Below are 22,443 nucleotides of genomic sequence, written 5' to 3' on the forward strand. Positions count from 1 at the left end.
ATATTGTTTTAGGAAAAGCATAATCTTGCATTTTGAGAGAAGGTTTATTGTAATTAAACCTATAAGTTAACAAAGTTTAGTCATAACTTTTGATTTTCTTGTAATTTCTGAAAATAAAACTAAAAGAGACTATTTATTCTAACTTAAGCTTATTTATTATTATGTTCAGAAGAGTTAGAAATTTTCATTATTCATATAAAATAATTACATCATATTTAGTATACAAAAATATAAAAGAGTTGTTTTTCGCATTAAAAAAATTGACTAATTTGATAATTTTACAAACTTATAAATTAAAGTGAAAAACAAACTTAAACTGGTCATCTTACACTCCAAAAGGTTAAAATTTGATCATAAATGGTTTGAGGGGCCAAATTGAAATACTGAAATTAATAAATAAACTTAACGGATTCAAATGATTCTATATAAACTTAATAGACCAATTATACTATTTACTCTACAAACTACTTGTATGTTTTTGCGTCTGAGGGGGTATGATGTAAACTGCAGCTATAATCCCAAGACATTATCTTTAATTTTACAAGGAGTAAGAGATACATTTATAATTATCATCGAGAAATGTCGTTGTAATTTACCCTTTATTTTATTAAGATGTGACAGGCTAAACTAATAAATAAATCCAACTAATGAAAAGGGCATGGACATAAAAGATTATTTTTTGTGGAAATTTTGATTAGGAGTTGCAATCAAAAAAAGGTTGGGGGTAGAAGGAGATTGAAAATGACAAAGATCCAATGGTTTAGAAATTTGGACTAATTTGGCAAACTCAAAAAAGGGTTCCTTTTGGTGTTAATGTCACCATAAAAATGCTTCCCACCAAGGAAGACAAACACAACCATTTTAATGCAGTTTTGATGTGGGCACATTGCATATTTATTTCAGCAAATTGAAAGAGAGACCCCATCAATCTTCAACATCAAAATTAGGGCATTCAATTCATCCCCATCTTCCTAATTGCCCTTAAATTACTTCTTCCACACACATATTTCATGTTAGGAATTCCATGATATAAGTTAAATATGTGGAATATGGGTTGAAAATAATTGAGATATTTGTAAAAATACTTTATATTTTTAAAGTTATGAAACTGAGTATAGGAAGGCCGATCAAAGTATAGCATGTGATTAGGCTCTACAACATCTCATACTTGTCCGTGTTAGAAGAACCAAGAAAAATCTAACGAATTTGACTTTTCACATAATCGACGAGGAATTAAAAAGTACACACTTTAGGATAGTGTAGGCTTGCTAAGCGTGTGCTTGATATTGCATATATTTGTGTATATATTAATTGAATATTTGATTTAATGTACTTTTGTGCATGTTTGATTTATTATATTTATTTGATTTTAATTTTCAGATAGTTGGACGAGCAACCAGAGTACATGTTTTAATACACGTATATTGACATGAACGTCTCTTTCGTTCGTAGACCGCCCGCCCCTACGCCCTACTTACCAAACCTAAGATAGAGTATTTTCCCTTGAGAATTGGCCTCAAGGACTCTTGTAGACGCCTTAAAGTTAGTTAATACTGATGGTAAAATCTCAACCCATCCACTCTGTCATTGTTATTGCCCCCACTGCCATTGTCTTTAAACTCTCATGGGGCATTTATTCTTATATTGGACCACACATGAAGATGAACATTAATGAGAGAGAGATAGAGAGGGAGAGAGAGAGAGAGAGTTTACCAAATTCTAGACAAATCCTTAGATAAATTCCATAAGGAATTAAGTTCATGAACAGAAGTCAATACCCGAACCATACAGTATTTCTTGCTGTGTTTAGCTAATAAGAGCTTCAAGAAACACAATGAGAAAACTCCCACAAGAACCCTTGTGAAAGGAAAAGAAAATCGACAGACGCACAGCAAGAAAGACACGTATGGTGCGTTCTTGACTCCGCTTTCAACCAAAACAATAAAGGGTTGTCGAAAAATAAGAAGGGAAAGGAAAGACAATAGAAAAGTAGTTGTGAAATGTAATGAGGCTCGACAGCAAAAACAGCAATGAGCCAGAAGCAGCAGCAGCAGCAGCAGCAGCGGGAGCGCATTTAGCAGCAATAAGTCCTCTTCAGCTATTGATGATAGGACTAAGGAGCATTAATAGTCGCCAACTAACCAAAGTATAGTTCCCTTCCTTCATTCAATACCATCGACATGAATTTGCCAACACAGGACTCTGGAATCTTTTTTCATTCTGAGCTGTACCCGTATTTAAAGATGCTAGACAGAGAAGTAGACAAACAATTGTGGAGCATGCATTAGCAAAATCTGGTAACAGATGAAAACATGTAGCATCAGGAAGTACTGCAATTCAAGGCTGCTTTAATTTGGTGGACAGTGTTGCCGATAAGGTTGTTAACCGTAGTAACTGATTCAGGGCTCATTCTGGCAGACGGCAAGTTGCTAACGAGTATTTGAAATACGACTGTAATTAGTGAACCTGAGGAGTTACCACCAATGCCAGTGTTTGAGCTGGTCGAGGCCCCATCTCCTCCAGTTACCCCACCAGCTTGGTTGTGGTCTGGCCTGCCATCTGGTGAAATTGTGAACCCTGATGGCAGTAAAGGGATATACGAGGGGTCCTCACCACTCATCGCTATATTAATGGCTGGTAGGTCAACAGGGCAGTACACGACGAGTGAGCCAGATGAATCTATGCAGCTTTCTTGGAGTATCAACATGTTGTTTTGACTAGTGTTGAAGGCCTGATTCAAGGGGGTTAGGCTTATTAGTCATGTCAGTCTGGAGTGCATAGTGAATTCCATAATAGAATCTTGACAGCAAAATGGGGGAAAGTGATAAGGCACAAGAATTTTACCCGAAGGACGGATATGCAGTTCCCTGGATGAGATCCATTAGCAATGTGAGCAACCTCTTGAACGGGATTTTGATTGGAGAGAACATCCCACTACAAATTTTGAACATCAGAAGGTATACTACATTTAAATCATCTAAATTTAATGGAGTTTGTAATGATATCAAATAAGAGAACTAAAATACAAGTCCATAAAAGCTCGAGATTATTTTCACCTGTGGCCGAGTTCTCTCATCCCTGAAAAAATTGAACACAATTTGTGGAGGTATGGGGAGCCAGATTGTGGCGGCTGCACTAAGCACAACGCCATTCGGCTGCCCAGGATCGGTGCTCTTGTGCAGCGTTGCTCGCACTTCAAATTCATTCAACACGGAAAGTGTGGTCCATTGTTGGCCATTAGAAGGATTAATGCTTGAACAGAAATTATTCACCATTCTCTCGGCAAGTTTCATCATGCTTCTTTTGCCTTCAAGTGATGGAATCACTGTCACAAAAGCAATACGTTAACATCAGAAAGAAACATCATTTCTCATCTCTAAGGGATATAAAACAAGTTTGATTTTTACCCCCTCCAAGGTCACGAGTTGAGTTTCCAGTAACCAACAAACAAGCAAATCTTTCACATATCCTTTGAAGAGTCGAAAGCCATCTTTCAGCTCCAAAAGCTAGCCCACTATGAACAAGGTCCCTATAAAGCCTGTGAATAGGTGCTTTATCCTCGACTTCCCAATGTTCCACCCATGTTACCTGATAAAATAGTACATCAATGTCAATACAAATTAAAATCCCAACCATTTCATCATATCTGGAGTATTTAATTTGCTCGATGACAACCTTGGAATAACCATTAGGCATGTCTTGTATCAAGCATCCAGAAGGGAGCCTGTAAGCTTTACACGAAGAAGAAAATTGGCTCTCCTGGTGAGGAATATCATAGGACACATCGACAATAGCCCAGGAGCCTTGTTCAATCTGCTGACAGAATCGGAGGAAATACAACTGCCTAGTTGGCACCAAAGCCGAAAGAACTTGCAACTCTTCATACATCTATCCAAACATTGAGCAAATTCGAGAATTGAGAAAGATAAAAGCACACCACGAACCATAAATACTAATTCAGAAGAGATATATTCTGCTTAGTTCCCATTACCAGTAGCAATGTGCCACTTTGATTTCCTAGCATTCCAGACGATATTACCTCCATTGTCCTGGCCCTTGAGACAATTGTAGGAAACAATTCCACCCATTTGTTCTGGCATTTAAGTTCAAAAACCATGCCAACATCATTACTACATAGAGTTCAAAACATAATCATATGTACAGGTAAAAAGTGTCACAACGGGAAAACTTTAGAAACAGAAAAACTAACCGCATCCATGAACATCTCAACCAATGCCAAGCCATTCATTATCACGACCCCTGAATCTCTAGAAGCTTCAATCCGAATATTGGGATTTTTCAAGTGACTATTAGGACTCTGAAACATCCTTTGGTAGCTCTCGAGATTGAGAGTTTCCCTGCCATCAGCAGACTTAATCCAAAGTGGCTCGTCGCTTTGTAAAAGCCTAATCAATTCATCCATGGCATTGGCCGCAATATCAGCCATAAGGGACTTATCCATGTCTGAAATGCTCATGGGGGGGAAGGCTAAATTTGGAATTACACTCGATGAACTTCCAGGGAGAAGATCAAGATCGAGATCAAGAGAAGGGCCTGGAATTCCATGGCCCCCAAAACTTGCCATGGATAAATCCAATGAAGATACATGAATAGGCTGCACTGGTGGGAGCTGTGAAATAGGCCTTCCTATGTACTTGGCTGCAATGCTAGAAACTCTGTCCAGCTGCAAATTACATTAAAGCAATGAAGAAATGCCCATAAAGCAAGAAAAAAGGAGGCTAAATTACAAGTAAAATTGCATAAGAGTAAGGAATCAAGAATGACGAGTTTCAAGAGACCTCTTCTTTGAGATGGGCATTTTCCATTCGTAATTTTGTCTCGTCAAAGTAAGAATCTTCAGAAACTGGAGGGCCTCCACAAGAGGGGCAGATCACATTCTTGAGGGCCTCTCTGATTGCTATGTTTTCACACCGAATTTTATCATTTTCTGCTCTTAGTGCACAGTTATCGGCTCTTTCATGTTGTGCCTGAAACAAAGTCAAAATTCATAAAAGATTGTGACTTATTAGGGATATAAAGCATCATAGAATCTAGGACAAATGAAACCAAAACATAGAGTCTTTATCATAAAATTTCCCCAAAAAAATAAATTAAAAAAAAAATAGAAAGAACCTTCATCTGAGTCCTCCTGTTTTGGAACCAAAACTTGATCTGCCGAGGATGCAAATTCAACTCTCTGCTCAACTGATTTCTTGTCTTCTCATCCGGGTGGGGACACTCTTTGAACATCCTAAACACACACACACAAGAACCTCAGTATCATTCAAACCAGTTTTCGAGCACCCATTTTTTTGCCAAAAAAGGCTTTTTTTCTTTTTTTGGGCCCAAAATAAAATTTAAAAAAATCATCTTTTTTTAATCATCATGGTATATGTGCATGGAGTTCAGAAAACAAAAAAGAAAAAAAAAAAAAAAAAAAAAGGACTCACGCTTCAAGCCTCTGAATTTGGTGGGCTGTGTGTCGATGGTAACGCTTTTTCCTCCGGTGAGAATCAGAGCCATCGCCGGGGTCTCCGCCGCTTGAGCCACCGCCACCGCCTCCGCCTCCTCCGCTGCTAAATTCCATGGATGAATTATTCACCAGGCCCCCCTCACCAGAAGAAAAGGCTCTGGTGTATAATGATACAAATATAAATACTGTATTCAAGAAACTCTTGCAGATTACGAGCTATTCCCATAATATAACCGTAATAACTGCGTTTTATATCAAAAAAAAAAAAAACAAAACTGTAATAACTGCGCTTACTAAAATAAACAAACAATGACAATCGAAATTTATGGTAATGATGAAAAGACCATATCAGCCCAAAATATATATGAAGAACAAAAAATAAAAATCAGACAAGACGAAAAAATCAAAAATGAAAAAGAATTGAAGAAGACGAAGACGAAGGAAGAAGAATATCTGGGATTCGATATGGTAAATGATATGGAATTTGGGGAGTTGATTTTGAGCGTGTGAAGTAAATTTTAGCATTGGTCAAGGCACAAGCCATGTTTTCATTTTTGGCAGTGTAGCTCCCACTCCCAGTAGTAACGCTCCCAAGAAATACACACACACACCCCTCTCTCTCTATATATATATACACACACACACACACTATATGTGTATTGATATCAGCAGGGGGGGTTGTTTGTTGGTGAAGAGAAGGAAATGGGAATGAAGAGAAATGTTGGGAGGGTGGGAAGGGAAGGTGTGGTGTAATTAAGAGAAGGATTGGTAAGAGAGGCAAAGGCCAAACCCATTAATAATAATACCACCCCACCACACCCCACACCCCTTCTTACCTACGTACACACACTACACGCACTGCTGCTGCTACTGCTGCAGTAATATATACACCCTCTTCCCAACTACTACGTCCACCTTTACCAGTATACATACATATACACCTATATATACATACATGCATACATATATATTAGTGCGCGTGTGTGTGCGTCTTGTATATAAACTTGTAACCGATGGATTAATTATGGGGTTCTGATCACACGGTGAGAGAACAAAAGGTTGCATTAAAATGAGAGAGAGGCTTTTGAATTCTTGTAATATACAACTAGTCTACTCTACTCACCACACAGAATAAGAGAGAGAGAGAGAGAGAGAGATGAGAGAGAGAGGTTTTTACTTTTGTTATTTTTCGTTTTTGAATTTTCATGTGCTGCTTTATTTTCGTTAATTACATTAATTCGGTTCCACACACAATTTAGGTGAAGTAATATTCTCGTATGAATCTTATTTATTTATTCATTTTTTGTAATTCGTTAAATAATTAATAATTTTCCAATTCAAATATATAACTATTATTTCTTTTCAAATTTATAAATATTTGGTTTCGCACACAATTGGGCATTTCTTATTTTTGAATCATTTTGCGACACACGTATTTCTTGAAATTACAAAACTCGATTTGCTTATTTTTGGAGTCACAAAATCAAGATTACTATTTTCAATTTTCATATTAAAAAGTTCCTGCCTCTTCCACGTAAATATACAATCATTCCCAACATTATTTAATAAATAAAATATAAACCCTACCATATTCACATCTGAATTTTTCATCTCCTCTAACATATACATAGGTTAGAATATCTTGAAAAAAAGTAGAAAATTGGAGTGAATACCAATTAATTACCGTTGTCCATCGACTGTTATTCGTCTTTTTAAAAAAATTAGAACATTAATCATAGTTAAAATCATAATAAATTTAATTAATCATGATCAAAATTTAATTTTTTACATCGACTCTTTTTGCAGTGATATATATTCATATATAATTTTTTTTTAAAAATTCTAAAAAAGTCAATTTATTCTCTAAAAATTACAGTATTTGATTTTATATTATTTTATTTATTCTGCACTTTTGCTAATAATTAAATATAGATGGAGAATTCTCTCTCTTATGTTGTCTTTTTTTATGCAAACTCATTTATTTCTGGTTGAAAAAATAAAATAGAAAAAAGGGGCAAAAGGACAAATGGTAGTAGTTATTGGTGGATTCAATATTAATAACTACTCATGGCCACTTTACAGTTTGGAGCTTTAAATTTAAGGATGACAAACCCACCGGAGCTAACTTAATGCTGCTGCCCGCCGCCGCCTCCCGCCGGCGGAGTAACTTTGCACTCAGGCCAAAGTGCATGTAATGAATATATATATATATTGATCATAGAATCAACAATTGATTTCTTAAAATTTATTTGTGATGAGTGCAGGAAAAATAGAACCTTATCTACACAAAAAAGATTGTTTATTTGTTTTTAGAATATATTATCGAAATAAATTGTGCGATGATTAATGTATAAATACAATCCATTTATGTGGAAACAATTGTTGATATTTAGAAAATATATACATATATGCATCAATCAAGAAAACATACGAGAAAAATCATGATTTTATGTTATTAAAGTAGTAATCAAATTCAGAATAAATTGTTTTCTCAAATAAAAAATATCAAGAAAATAAATAAATGAAATTCCAACATCCTATAAAAACAACACATATACTTAAAGTATTTTAAAAAATTAATGATGTTTTAGTTTAGTGGTTAAGGTCAGGCTAAGGTTTCATGAATAAGTTTTGAGGTTATGGGCTCGAGTCCCACCAGATGTATTGGTATTTGTCTCACATTATGTGAATTATTATAATTTATTTATTATTATTAGTCATATTGATGTATTGACAAATTGAAGAATAGCTAGTGCATCATAGATGAGTCATTGTAATTTATTTACCGTTATTAATTAAAGAAATATTTTCAAAAATTGAGAAATTTTTTATTACATGACACATTGGAAAACAATAATTCAAATTTACAAAGTCAAGGTTGTACCTATACATGTAGGATGCAACTCTTCAAATTGTACCACTAGTACCTCTAGCATTTAAATTTATTTATTTATTGTTAATCTTCTAGTATTATAATCATAATCACACACACACACATATATATATATATATGTATATAAATATAGAAGATGGAGTTGAATTATAATTAATTGAAATTTCAATAATGCAAGATGTAGGTAGTAAAGAATATTTTGTGTTAATAAATTAAGTTACTAGATAGATATCATCAATGATGGACATAAATTTACATTTGATGATGTGAAAGCCTATGTATTATTAATCTTGTTAATATGTCTCATTTGATTCTTATATAACTAAATAATAATTGGTTATTAATGCTTCTATGGGAATTTATATATTGAATTGATTGCAAATGAAATTAAAAGTTCTTGAAAAATTTGTGACTTCATAAAGCTTTGCCAACTTAAAAATATATAAATCATCATCAAAATTAATATCCCCCAATTTTTTGTGACCTATTGCACTTGCTAGAGATTTTTTGGTCATAATTACCATTTATACCAAATATGCCTTCATAATTCATGTGTGTGAATGATTGAGATGTACTGCTCAACCTATCCATACTCACTACAAAAAATATAATTTTTTTATCTTAATTATTTATTATAGCCAAAAGTAAAAACAATAAAAATTATGACGAAAACAATTAACACGATTGTGTAACGGTCATTGATCATTATTTCCATAAATGAGACCAAAACAAAAAAAAATATATTTTACGTCCCATAAGTAAGCCCATTTACCATTTTGGTCCCATTATTTTTTAACTCACCATATTATATCTCATAACTTCAAAAAATTGCAATTTTGGCCCCAAATTTTAAATCCGTTAAATTTCTAATGAAAACAATATGTGCATGGCACAAGCTTTATTAATTTTTATATGATCAACCGAACAATCCTCCAGCACATAAGAACCAGGTTGGGAACAGCCAAGGGGGTATGGGTGGACGGCTCCCTGGTGTCCTTTGAGCTTATCGAACAACACTAAGGATGACTACAAGGTATCACCCTTCACCCTCTCTTATGGGATGGAGATCATCGCGCCATCAAAATTTGGAGAGCTAAGTTGGTGAGTGAAACACTATGATGCGAACTCCAACGAGCAACACTTAAGGATGAACTTAGACTTTATCGAGAAAGTAAGAGAAAAAACCGTTGTCCGTGCCTTAATGTACAAAGCCAGGATGCCGAAGGCATGTAGCGTCAAGGTAAAGCCAATACATTTCCAAATGGGAGACTTGTGATGAGAAAGGCCGAAGCATTAGGCCTCGTCCGAAAATTGGACCTGAAGTAGCAAAGTACCTTGAAAGTCGTAGAAATCATAAATGTAGGAGCATATAAGCTGCAGCGGTTAGACGGGGCAACATTTGTCGCCAACCTCAAGAAGTATCACTCCTAAGTGTACCCAGAAGAGGAAATTCTCTTTGACTGTTAACGTTTGTAATAGGAGAAAGCTCAAGTGGGAGCTTAATGAATCCTCCTCCTCCTCCCTATTGAATCTCTCTTGAAACCTAGTAATCAAGGCAAACCCTAGTAATGAATTAGTTTTTTTCGTTGTAGTTTGGACACAGAGATTCTGAAACTTCAAGAGGACCCTTGAGGCAACAATTGGTTGCCCTAGGACCTCATGGTTGAAGCCTCACTGAGATCTCCGTTAATAGGTCCCAGAAAACTTTGCATCCCTTGAAGTTGATAGCGGACCAACTCCAAGATAAGAGCAAAACCATTCCTTGAGACAACATCCGATAAAAGTTAAGTAGAAAAGTACAATAACAACTAAACAAGTCCAATGACTAACTCTGTAAGTACTAAATAGTACTAATTACATGTCGAAATGTCTGACTATATAAGTTGAGAGAGGCCATACAAAACACTCTAATATCGTTGATTACATACTAAAACATCCGACTACATAAGTTGAGAAAAATTATCCAAAATTCAATATCTTTTAGTACAAGCCAAAATTGTCCATAGAAAGTCTAAACGTAAAATATCTACATACTAAGAAAAATAGCTATACTCCCCTATCCCCTTAAGGCCCTAGGGGGCTCCATCGCGAGTAAGATTTTCTTTCTCTTCCACTTTTGACACCTCAGGGTCCAGAAAGATCGATATCCTCCTCAATGACCCATCCTCTTTCATGAAGAGCTTGATGGAGAGTCCGACGACACTTATGAATAGTTCCTCGTAGATGGGAGCGACTTTGTCAGCTACAATAATCTCAAACTCCTCAGAGGATTGAAACTCAAAAATAGCCTCATGTTTTATCTTATTGATGAAAGCAACACTAGAAGCGGAGGCCAAAAATTTATTTCCCATGGTCATCTCTTGCTCGAATCGACGCTCCAAGTAGCCGCATTTTCTATAGCCCCCTGCAATTGGGAGAACTCGCCGTCACGCCTCCTCAAAGCGGCCTCTAAATTTGCATGGTGCTTCATGATGGCCTCTAAGCAATCGATCTCTCCTTGCCTAACCACTCGTCGATTCCACAATAGTGTAATCAACGTAAGGGGCTACAAAAGTAAAGTAATCAAGTCAACAAAAATGAGAAATAATATGTAGCTAATAAACAAAATCATGAATAACAGACCCAGGCCATATCTCGGGCTAATAGCTCATCCACCTACTCTTCGTTAAGAATAGAAAATGGTCTTAAACAGTCTTCACTCCCTACATTCCTCATGCGGTTGCACGACAAGGAAAGGTTCGGTTCTATCCTACTGTGCTTGGCCCTCCACCTAGTTCAAAATCCGTGGTAAAAGTACCACTACGTAGAATAGTAGCCAAAGCTGAGGTAGAAGAGGCATCTCGTGCTCTCTTTGCAAAACGAAAGCCCCTACACAAACCCCTTGGTGCTCGACGAAGAGGAACTGTCGGCCCTAATGGAACTTGCGGGCACGTGTCGCCCCCTACCTGCTGACTAGCCAATTCTTATTCACAACGCTTCTGTTCTTTTAGCATTACCCTCCTCACGCGTATCATCTTCATGTCAATCTTCTTACCTAAAGAGGTGTAAGAAGAGAAAGTGAGTATCATATACAAGGAAAGCAAATAAATACAATGTATCAATAGCAAGTAATATGGAATAACCAATACCAGAGGGGATATATCGAGTAATGTAACCATATGACCAAACAATCCTAGCAAAATAAAAAACTCACAAAGACTACCCAACTCTCCTGTATGAGGGATCAAAATAGTCAAACTGCTCCGCTTCGAGGCTAAACCCCAACCATCATCTCTAATATAAAAATACTTCTCTTTCCAAGGGTCTGGAGAAGAAATAAACCCATCCAAAAAATATGTATGCCATGCAGGGGTAAAAATAAAAAAACCTCACATCATCAGTTGAGAATAGGAACTCAGATACTCGACGCACATGCCATAATGCATGAAAACCAGTTAAAGTCATGGGGGAACCCATTCTCCGGAATTCTACGTCAGAACCCCTCAAAACATATAAAAGAATTTGGCATAAACTGACTAACAGAAATACCATAACTCCGAATCACCTCTACAAGCAGGGGGTGCCACCTACTAAAATAAGCGGCAAAAATGGTGAAGTATCCCTCAAGGGGGCTCTTAATCCTCTAGAAGAACAAACTTATGTGCATAGGGCAACCCAATTTTCCTCCGAATAAGTAGGAGCTCTTCACCACTAAGTGTGCTATCACACGTCCCAATATCCATAACACGAACTTAGGAGACCCCCTTTCCTTGAGGACATTCCCCCATCCACGCCTAAGGCTATAACTGATCAATTTCTCAATTTCCTCCTCTTTATCCTCACACACGGCCCCCTCACCCTCACTACCGAATATTTCCTCCTCTGTTGACCATCATCGGAATGAAACTCATCACCTCTTGAATCACCCAAGTCAAAGTCATTCAATTCCTATAAGTAATCACATGAATCAGAAGAAGGCATTCAATCAAACCCATAATTGTTGCAATATAATCGGGAGAATACCCCTCCAAATATTTAACGACATTGTTTTGTTGATGAAACACTAAGTCAGATGAAGAAATCGAAGCATCGAGACACACGCCAACGTACAGGGGGACCTCACCACCCAACTTGTGGCGAGAAAAACCCACCCCACCAGCTTAAGGCGATGCCTCGACTCGCCTCGAGCTGGCTATGTTGGCCATCGGGCTGTGCACAAGGTTCCTCATGCGCATCAGCACCCTGTCCGGCCGAGGCATCCCCTACTACATATTAATAAGATGGCACTTAAGAAACTATACCCACCCACCCGACTACATATTAATGAGGTCCTATAGTAGCTATATTCTCTTACTCCTAAACTGGATCTTCTACAGGGCCAGTAACTTCGTTCAGGAGTGTGAGGTTATATGATTGATATTTTTGTAATATCAAATTATTATTAAAGCTACAAAAGTAATTTTTTTCACCTAAAATGCACCATAAATTGATACGCCTTACTTCACCCTAAAATTCCTAACTCCACTATAAATACTCAAAATATCATTATTTTAATAGGGGTTACTATTCATAATTTAACTACAAATCCAGTATTAAAAAAATTCTCTCACTAGACTAAAATCAGACTTAGAAGTGTTGTGTTGAGCATAATTTTTCCGTTCATGTTCTTACTCAAAATCATCACCACATCAAATATATAAAAGAAAGATCATCTACAATCACAAGTGGCAGTTAATGACACCATCGCTCCCATTTTTAAATCTGACAATTGTACTCTTAATTAGATATCTATACTAACATTAAAAGAAAAAACCTCTTATATTTATAAATGGCAATTAACGGTACCGCCACATCATTTTTAAATATGATAATTATACCCCTAATTAGATAATTTTAAAAATTAATTGTAATTACTTTTTATTTTTTCCAAAAGCAACTCTATGTTATTTTAACACGATTACACTAATTCTTTTGTTCTGTCAGTAATACCTTAAGTTGATTTTTTTTTATTTCTTATTTTTTTCTTTTTGAAATGTGATCATTTCTATTTATTATAATAGTTTTTCTTATTTATAATATATTTTAACATATAAAAAATTATTTATTATATGCAAATAGGATGAAAGATGAAAATATCCAAAATATTATTTACATCATTTCTGTTTCCAAACTTCTCTTTTCCAACAAGCCCACCTATAAAATAGGTTTAAAGGGTGTTTTTGTGAACTTATAATTTTTTTCAAAATATTGTATAAAATATTTTATTTCAATATATATTATAAAATATTTGAAAGCTTATAAAATCCAAAAATAAGACATTAAAAGCTTGTAAGTTCCTTCAGCAAAAAATAAGAAAATCTGAACTTATTTTAAAAATCTTAATTAAGTGTTGAATTTTGATTGTATTAATTACAAAATTGAAATTGCTAACATCTTATAAGTTTTATGAATTTTATTTTATCCGAACACTTCAATAATTTATTTTTTTTAAATAAGATCTAATGTTTTTACAAGATATATGAACTTATCAGATATTATCATAAATAAGTTTATATGAACTTATTATTTATTATCATAATTTACAAGCTAAATTATAGAGACCTTTTCTATGGTTTTATTAATTACATATACCTCATCATTGCCTGAAAAATTACAAATGCTCCCCCCATTTAACGTTGTCCATCTAACAACGAGAATATTCCGTTAGCTTCCATTAGGTTTTCATCTAATATTTTATGGTAAATTGATCAAATTGCTCTTTTAAATTATGAATTATAATTTTATATATTCTTTAAAAAATAGACTAATATACCTATAGATTATTTACTTTACTCATTCTTGGAACTTTTTATATTTTCAAAAGAATAAATTAATTAAGCAAGGATAAAATAGTAATTTCTACATTATCATCTAGAAATTATATGATTATTTTTTATTTTAAAAGATTATTTTTTATTTTCAAATAATGAATAAATATTCATAATTATGCTAAATTTCAAAAAATATATATATGTAATTTACCCTAATTCATATTCCATTTGCTCCTTCGGCATTGCAGGCTGAGCCCATATGATAAAGTCTGGGCCAAGTAATTTATTACTACTGGACTTTTGGTGCTCATATTTGGGCGCCCTCCAATCCTTATTGGGCTACGAAAGTAACAGACATTGCCTTCCACGTGTAAACCTTATTTATATATACTACTGTTATAGATAAAATCTGAATCAACTCAACTGTCCTTATTTGTACTTATTTAATTTACAGAGAATAGCCCTTTATTTAATTAATTACGTCAATATTTTCTATTTATATACATTGATTTAGAATTAATTAATTTTAACAGTTTCAATCAATTGTTTATTTTATTTTTTTAATTATATTAATATAATAATAATTTAAATTATGCACGCAAATCGAGTGCGATGTTATGTAAGGGGATGATTGTAAAATTAAGAGGAAATATGAACTCAATTACCAATACAGCCCTGCCAAGAAAAGTTTCATGCAACAGCTTATGCAAAGCCAAAAGGTAGCTTTTCTTCTTCTTGATCTCCCACTTTAACTTTGCTCTATGAATTTCATGTACATTAATATGGTAAAAAGTGTTAAGAAACAGCCACAACGTCGTGCAAATATATATATATCTGCTGATCGAATATATACGAGGGCTATTGCAGTGAGGCTGAGACTTCCAGAAGTATGTACTGTTACAAAAAAATTGCACATATACGTACTAAAGTCGACATTTTCCGGCTTCAAGACGACTAGTTATGTGGTGGGCTTGAGGAATCGGCACGCCCCATTCGCTTCTTCCTGTATCTCCATGCAACTTGAATTCGTCTAGCTGCAATTCCTCGCCAGTAAGGCGATTCATACCTGCAACCGAGATTGTAGTTGAAAGGATGTGTACCGTTTACGTGTAAGTGTGCAGTTTGTGCATGGATCTCAGAGATGGCAATTACCTTATGGCGCCTTGAACGCGCGGACTTCTCAAGAATCTTGCAAAAAGACTTGTCACTTCTTCAAGATCCACAGCTCGCAGAACAAAGGCCTCGACGTTTGTTACACATCTAACCAGTCTGTTGCTCAGCAATCTGTGTCCCGGAATCCTGATTCTTTTTCCATCTGGAAAATAGGAGTAGCAATGCTTATTTTTCATGTAATAAGAGACTGGTGGAATTATATGATGATATGGTAAACAGTAGAATGAAGTACTAGATTAGTAGATTAGACATGAAACTAGCGTTTCAGTAGATTTTTCTTACATGGACGTGTGACTTAATTCTTACGTTCTGGTTGTACACGGCAAAACCCCATTTCACCTTATGAACCTTGTCATAAGGATAAGAGGCTTCCTTTTTTATCCGCACAGACAATCATGTTTTCATTAAACTTTTATTGAACGATCGAAACGAAGTTGGTATTACATTATTAGAGGTCACAAGTAAAGCAAACGTGGAAAACAGTAAAAGAGTGTCATCCGCAGATGTACCTTTATTTATGGAAGAATGTTCAAGGCACCAGGTGAGGAGTTCTTCTCCACAAGCATCCCCTTCGGACAAGGGAACAACAATCATATCTTCCCCAATGCTTTCCATCTTTCCTCGAATTATAAATACCATCTTATCAACAAGACCGCCACGGAATAAGATTTTACTGCCTTTGATGTATGTTTTTGTTCGCAGCCTCTCGCATATAGCATCCATGATAGGTTCATCCAACAGCTGAAAAATTCGGACCTGTATTTCGAGAACAAACAAAATTCATCAGAGCAAATATCAAAGATACTGTCTGAAAGATAGCAAAGATTTGTGTAGTTTGTTATTGCCTTTCTTCCGTTTAATGTGGTCCGAAAGACATGCTGATCCTCTGTACAAAAACTTTAATTTATAGTACTAACTGTCTAGATATAACTTACTTTCTTGACGAATTTAAAGAGATGACGCCTTATATCTCGTTGAAGGTCTTCTGGTAAATTCTCCATTAACATTTCCTCGTTTACTCCTCTAGTGGCCGCCCAATTAAAGCGTTCTGAGTCTCGAACTTGCCTGCATGTAAAAGGCACCATACACGCACAACAAGACGATGGCAGACTCTTAGATTTAATGGACAAAAACAGCAACAAAGAGTACTACATAGTAACAATCCTTAATTTCAACAGAAATAGAAATGATCTTATGGGACCTTCTTAGTTGTTCAGGCAAGCGACGATGGCTCATCCACTGCTCAACATCACGGCGTCTCAAAGACATTTCTAGCCTCCTGAGAAAGAATATCAAGCTTTCTATTGGTTGAAACTAGAAAAACTGTCAAGTCCAGCAAACGTGATGTGAATGAATGAACTACAAAGAGATGTCAAATGTACAGATTGAGGAGTAAAGTTGTACCTGCGTCCGAGAGCCTGGAGAAAATTCTGCATATTTCCGATGAGCAGAGCAAAAAGCAGTAGACCAATACCTATGATGGCCATCGTGAAAAGAACTTCATACACAAAATAGCTTGGAACTTGATTCCCAGCCAGAGTACTAATTTGCTTAGAGAACAACCACAAGATAGATTTGTGTCAGACGGAATAAAAAGAAAAGTTCGACATATTAACTAATGATGTTTACAGGCAAACTTAGATGGTTCAAAAATCTGTTTTCAAGTTCAATGACAGAACTGGAATCATGCTACAATCCAGAATCCTTAAACTAGACAGCCATTGTATCTTGCACTAATGTCTGTTACAAAGGAATAATTTTCTTGACAGTTTCTTTAAAATTTTGACATCGGCAGCTTCAGACTAGGTTTCAGCCTTTTGTTCTTCTCTAAAAATACAATAAAGACCTCCAATTGGATAAAAAAAATATTATAGAAATTTAGTGCTATAACGTAAAAGTACCTGGAATCCCCAAAAGAATGAGTACACGTATTTCGTCACTAAACTTCTGCGAGTGGTCAGATTGACAGCAGTTTCATAAATTCCAAAATCGAAACCATCTTTCTTGAAACAAGCTGTTGCATTCTCATTGCTCTTCCAGAGCTTCCATGCTGGATATTTCTCAAACTCCCCATAATAGTTTCCATGCCCACAGTCAATGAATTCCATACACATTGTAATGTTGCTGTTGCGACAGGCATCTCGAAAGCAATGATTGACTCTCTAGACACAAGTAAATTAACTAATATATTACCATTCAATTTCATTAAAACAAACCCACGAACGAATGACACCAAGATGTTGCTCTTTTTCTTTTTTGTTCTTGACATATTGCTCTTGACATATTAAAACATAAGACCAACAAGATAAGGAAGCCTCAAGGTGTCAGGGAACCAAACAAATAGTGTTTAAGAAAAAGACCAACCTGCAGGCCAAAGAGATACCAGCATGAGCCCACCACATGGCCAGCCAAAACAAAGGTGAAGAGATTTACAAAAAAATTTGACCATGACGACTCGAAAATGAAGCCAGTTGGAGAAAAACCAGCAACCAAAGGTAAGAATCTGCACAGCCTAGGAATATACTGAATAAGAATGGCTGCCTGTAGAAGATTTTTTGCATAATTGGCACCAGATGCTCCCATGGAATCTGGTAAGATCATTAATATGATAATCTACAAAGAAAGCAAATAACATAGTTTGAGTAACTTTCATGATAGGGAAGTACAGTTTGATGACTTAATAAACTCATGCAATAAAGACAAAGAGTTTAACACCAAATCGTTATCTGTTGAGACAAAGCAATGAACAGCAGTAACCCTATTAACATTGAGTATAATAAGGCAGGTTAGGTGGACAAGAAGGGTATTCATGAGATGAATACTTGGTCTTGATATGCATGTGAACAAATGGTATCTGATTTTTGTTGAGCTGATAACGTGCCCAGGGATAGAAACCATGGAAAAAGAGTCCCATGCAGAGGTTACATCATGCGGCAGAAGGGTAACAACAGGATAGATAGTTACCTGTGGCAGGGGCAGTACAATAAAGAAATCAAGGATAAAATATCCAAAAAAATAATGCCGAGCAATCTCTTTAGGGTCATCAACTAAATCTCCAGCTCCCGTAACTGTAGATTCAGGAGCAACATAAGCCAGCCTGAACTGCAAAAATGGCGATGTATCTTCACTTGTCAAAGACGTGCAGAGTACAGAAAGAAGCATCAGAAATTATTTTGTAATGCTTCATGTGCTTTTGTCAAACTGAAAAAGATTTGTGTTCGTGTTCTTAAATTTAACATTTAAGGTACAGAACTACACCAAAAAGTTTGTTAACCAATAATTGTAAATGTTCTATATATATATGTGATGTTCTGGTCATTGTAAAGAAAAGTTGAGCTTGTAAATGGGCAAATAGACAAGTATCATCATATAGTATTTGTGTCCTTTCACATGGTGTTACTGTGTGCTCCACAACAAAAGAACAGAGTAAAGAATTTTTGTTTCGACCTTAACGTAGTATGAAAAGGAATGAGCCCAACCCATATAAGCTGGAGTAACAGCTTAGAGAGACAAAAAAAAAAAAGAAAAGAAATAATAAGAGAATTCAGCACAATACCAAGTGAGCACATGTACCTGAAGGAGAATATGGAATACGTAAATGAAGTCTGTCATGCTCCGCAAAACGACAAGTGTTGTTGTCAAGGGCCAATTTAATACTATGCACTTGTTATCCTGGAAAGAATAATGATATATACTTGAGATGAGAAATCAACTTTTTTAGTTATATAGGAAGGTTTAGGCAGCAACTTCATGGATGATGGCTAACAAACATTAATAACACCTCACCAGTTATGAAGAAATAAAGGTAACTAAAGAAGGAAAGTTGCATATATCATATCCAAAGCAAGTTATGTATATAAGCATCATAGTGTATTTCAGAGTTCAAAGTGCAGGAGTTCTGTAAATATCTTCCTAAAATTCCTAGTTTATTGAACTAAGCCTCATTGGGCTATCTGATTGGTTATTAGTCTTGATATTGGGTCCCTTTTATTCTCAATTATGTAAATGCTTGGCCATTTCAGAATTTATTGAACTAGACCTCATTTGTGTGTCCTGATGTTACTTTATTCATATAACATCTCTTTTATTCTCAACTAGGTATTAACGAAAAGACATTTGATGACAATTTGTGATATGATTTTCTCAACTATTCCATTCTTAAGCAAACACAACCATATGAGGAATAAGTATAATTATGAGAAGACAAGAATGGAAGAAGAAAAACAAAGCACAACTAAGATAAGAAGCTTACCTGCTGCACATTTAGCAGAAAGAAGAACAAAGGGTCTATAATTACGGCAAAAATGCAAGAAATCACGAAGAACTTGTTCCATTTTTGAACAACTTTTGCGTGAGGGTTCATAACTCCAGGGATATAAGGAAGCATAAAAGAAAACATTCTCTTTGCCCAACCTTTTGCATCTCCGTAAAGCATATTATGAAACTGCATAAAGGGTGCAGGAAAGAAAAAGTAGTATGAGTGCATCCACTGAATTTGCATGTACAAACAGTATCTCAGCAGCTGAAAATATTAGGAACGTCTAGGCAGCAAGAAATGCCTGATGGAATTGGCTTAGAAATGACAAATTATGACAGTGAAAGGAAAACTAGTTAATGAGATTTATTAAATTATTTTGCTCTTGGAAAAACTTGCCTTCAGAACTTATAAACCTCATAATTTAGAATAGTAGAAACTGTTCTGAAAACCATTTATGCATTGAGAAAAGGAAAAAAAAAGAAAAAAGAAAGAATGGAGAAATACAATTTGCTGGTTATCCATCCCAAACAACAAAACAGAAAATCTTATTACCAAGCATGTCGGGATATTGGAAATTGCATTAAATGTCAAATGTGTGGTCAGCAAGCATGACCGAGCATGCACTTTGAACGTCTCTTGTTATTATATCATCCATCTCACAGTTATATTCATCTTGAGCAAAATCTACTCATGTCCTTCATGTCATGGATGTTTGTGGGAACCGCTACAATATAGTAGTAGAAAAAACATGGCAAAGCGATAAACCACTAAAAGAGGAGGGTTAAAATGATAAACTTGAAGATGGCTTAATTCCTAGTAGTTGATACAGCATAAATATAAAGCCACAGATGTAATAAACAGTGACAAGCCCATCCTGGAAAACCAAACAAATAATTTTTAACATTGTGATGCTTATGAAACTTGTGGAGAATAGTTGGCACAAGTACAATACCTTCGCATCAAATATCTCAGATGTTCTTGCATGTTTCTGGCGTCCCTTAACATCGTAATATGTTGGGCAAGTCGTGCAGTATGGATCATTGCACATTCCCAGTTGCCCAGACTTCAAAAGATGTTCATTTTTGCCCGCATAGTCGCTCAATGGCCAATCATTATTTTCTGCCCGATCAATTGAAGGATATCTTTCTATTTTGGGCTCAGGAGTTTTTTTCTGTAAAGCATCTTCAGGACGCTGAAAGATGAACTCATGGTTGTGTTTAACATATAAAGGACCACTCATCTGTACAAAGGTAGTTGAACGCCTTTCATTTCTCAATGGACCAGTGAAACCCACGAGGTTGTGCTCAGTTCCAGAGGAATCCAGAGAGGTCATAGGGATAGACATTGATGCACTCCTAGTCCTCGTCGAAAAACTCCTGCTTGTGGAGTCATTAGGATCATCTGCTTGGAAGTATGTGGCTGATAGCATAGGTATCTCATCTCTTTCAGAAGCATCCATTCCCCAGATGCACCTGCAAGCAAGATACATAATTCCAACAAAAATCTTTAGCTGTTCATAAACTTAAACTAGAATCCCCGGAAGTTCGACCGTTAAGTAACTTTCCACATTTAACTTCATGCAAATACTAGTTTGGACCAAAATATAGATAATTCATTTATTTGCCAGAAACAAGATTGTTATGCGTTTGCCCTCAATATACTCTTTGAATCTTTAGCACTCCCTTTATCTCTGCATCACTTACTATTCCCTTTCCACAACTCACTTTTGGGAAATTTCCATGGTAAGTTTTTAAAAACTCATGAGAAAGAGCATAACCTCTAGGAGTTTCCACACTTTGCGACCAATAAATTTTCAATCTTTTGCACTTCTTCGATGTCTCAACATCCAATATTTCACCTTTTACTCATAAAGCCTAGTGAAATCATGTGTTCTTAGAAACTGAACAAAAGCAGCATTCAAGTCACGGTAACATGTAGCATCAGCACACATACGTTGGAAGGAATACATAGATCACACAGTATTTACAGGCATGAAAGTTAATTAACCACACAAGTTAAAAAAAAAGAAACTCCAAGGATTATCATGCAAGAAAAAAAAAACCGCCTCCAATTCCCACGAAAAACCAGCCCTTTTTCTTAGTGATCACCAAAATAAAAACATATGTAAACGAAAAAGAAAAAGAGAACAAACCTTAGGTAGCAAGTTGAGGAGAGAAAGAAAATCCGATCACCTCAGCCAAGCATTCAAGAAACCAGTCTTTGTATACTCTCAGCAAAATGAAGATAGTGATATAGCCAATAAATGAAATGAAGAAATATTGCGAATCTGTAGCAGGGAGAAAAGCTCAAGACTTGAGTATAGTTGAATTCCAGTACTCCAGAACTTAGTTCTGAGTAAGGAAAGGTTGGTGTGTGTGAAATGAGTTGCTTGTTAATAATTAACACGAGGAAGACCCGTAAAGGGCTGACCCGCAAACAGACTTAGACCAGCAAAATACGAAAAAGACTTTCCAACCAAGTTGCCAACTCGGAAGGGAGGCTGAAGGAGAAAAAAAAAGGAACAGAGAATCACACAAACAGGTGGTTTGGGGGCGTGGGTGTGTGTTTTCTTGTGCGACGGAGCCAGTTCTTGTTGTTGCTGTTACTATGGAATGAGCCGATTATGGCCTGTATCTTTAGGATTGGTGGGTTGGACTCTCTTGAATTTTCACTTTTCAGAAAGCCAGCCTTTTTACAAAGTTAACTTTTGACGGGGTCTACAAAGTTTGTCGTGTTGTCCGTTGACTTCCCCCAATCCAAAGTCTTGGTCGTTTCTTGTTTTTCCTTTTTTTCTTTTTTACCCCCAAATTTTTGCTGTTTGTCAGTTGGAATTCAGGCCAGGATTTTGCTTTTCTTT

At 35.8% G+C, this 22,443-nt stretch overlaps 2 protein-coding genes across 3 annotated transcripts; both read right to left on the reverse strand.

The window, feature by feature from the left end:
* Positions 1,740-6,231, reverse strand: LOC105168541 (homeobox-leucine zipper protein HDG11). Its single transcript, XM_011088671.2, has 10 exons — positions 5,451-6,231; positions 5,134-5,251; positions 4,800-4,988; positions 4,211-4,684; positions 3,992-4,093; positions 3,676-3,888; positions 3,408-3,588; positions 3,057-3,325; positions 2,845-2,934; positions 1,740-2,731 (listed from the first exon to the last, which is right to left on the reverse strand). Exons 1-10 carry the CDS (start codon positions 5,585-5,587, stop codon positions 2,321-2,323), a joined length of 2,184 nt encoding a protein of 727 aa, XP_011086973.1. The 5' UTR covers positions 5,588-6,231; the 3' UTR covers positions 1,740-2,320.
* Positions 14,798-22,200, reverse strand: LOC105168542 (probable cyclic nucleotide-gated ion channel 20, chloroplastic). Of its 2 annotated transcripts, XM_011088672.2 has the most exons (13): positions 21,739-22,200; positions 20,539-21,058; positions 19,581-19,772; positions 18,902-19,000; positions 18,293-18,430; positions 17,693-17,941; positions 17,230-17,490; positions 16,733-16,878; positions 16,530-16,607; positions 16,264-16,393; positions 15,838-16,084; positions 15,308-15,470; positions 14,798-15,221 (listed from the first exon to the last, which is right to left on the reverse strand). In XM_011088672.2, the coding sequence occupies exons 2-13, from the start codon at positions 21,043-21,045 to the stop codon at positions 15,110-15,112; spliced, it is 2,322 nt and encodes a 773-aa protein (XP_011086974.1). In that variant the 5' UTR covers positions 21,046-21,058; positions 21,739-22,200; the 3' UTR covers positions 14,798-15,109. The 2 variants fall into 2 exon arrangements, with proteins under 2 accessions (XP_011086974.1, XP_020551310.1); XM_020695651.1 differs by lacking the exon at positions 19,581-19,772.

This window comes from Sesamum indicum, linkage group LG8 (genome assembly GCF_000512975.1).
Source record: "Sesamum indicum cultivar Zhongzhi No. 13 linkage group LG8, S_indicum_v1.0, whole genome shotgun sequence".
NCBI lineage: Eukaryota > Viridiplantae > Streptophyta > Magnoliopsida > Lamiales > Pedaliaceae > Sesamum > Sesamum indicum.

Excerpts from the sequence above, each read along its gene's own strand:
- LOC105168541 (XM_011088671.2), bottom strand. The coding sequence starts at position 5,587 with ATGGAATTTAGCAGCGGAGGAGGCGGAGGCGGTGGCGGTGGCTCAAGC. Across the intron at positions 4,989-5,133 it reads ACAGGAGGACTCAGATGAAG|GCACAACATGAAAGAGCCGA; the intron begins GTTCTTTCTATT and ends ACTTTGTTTCAG. Across the intron at positions 3,889-3,991 it reads AAAGTGGCACATTGCTACTG|ATGTATGAAGAGTTGCAAGT; the intron begins GTAATGGGAACT and ends ATGTTTGGATAG.
- LOC105168542 (XM_011088672.2), bottom strand. The coding sequence starts at position 21,045 with ATGGATGCTTCTGAAAGAGATGAGATACCTATGCTATCAGCCACATAC. Across the intron at positions 18,431-18,901 it reads TATTCCATATTCTCCTTCAG|TTCAGGCTGGCTTATGTTGC; the intron begins GTACATGTGCTC and ends CCATTTTTGCAG. Across the intron at positions 16,085-16,263 it reads TCTTTAAATTCGTCAAGAAA|GTCCGAATTTTTCAGCTGTT; the intron begins GTAAGTTATATC and ends CTCGAAATACAG.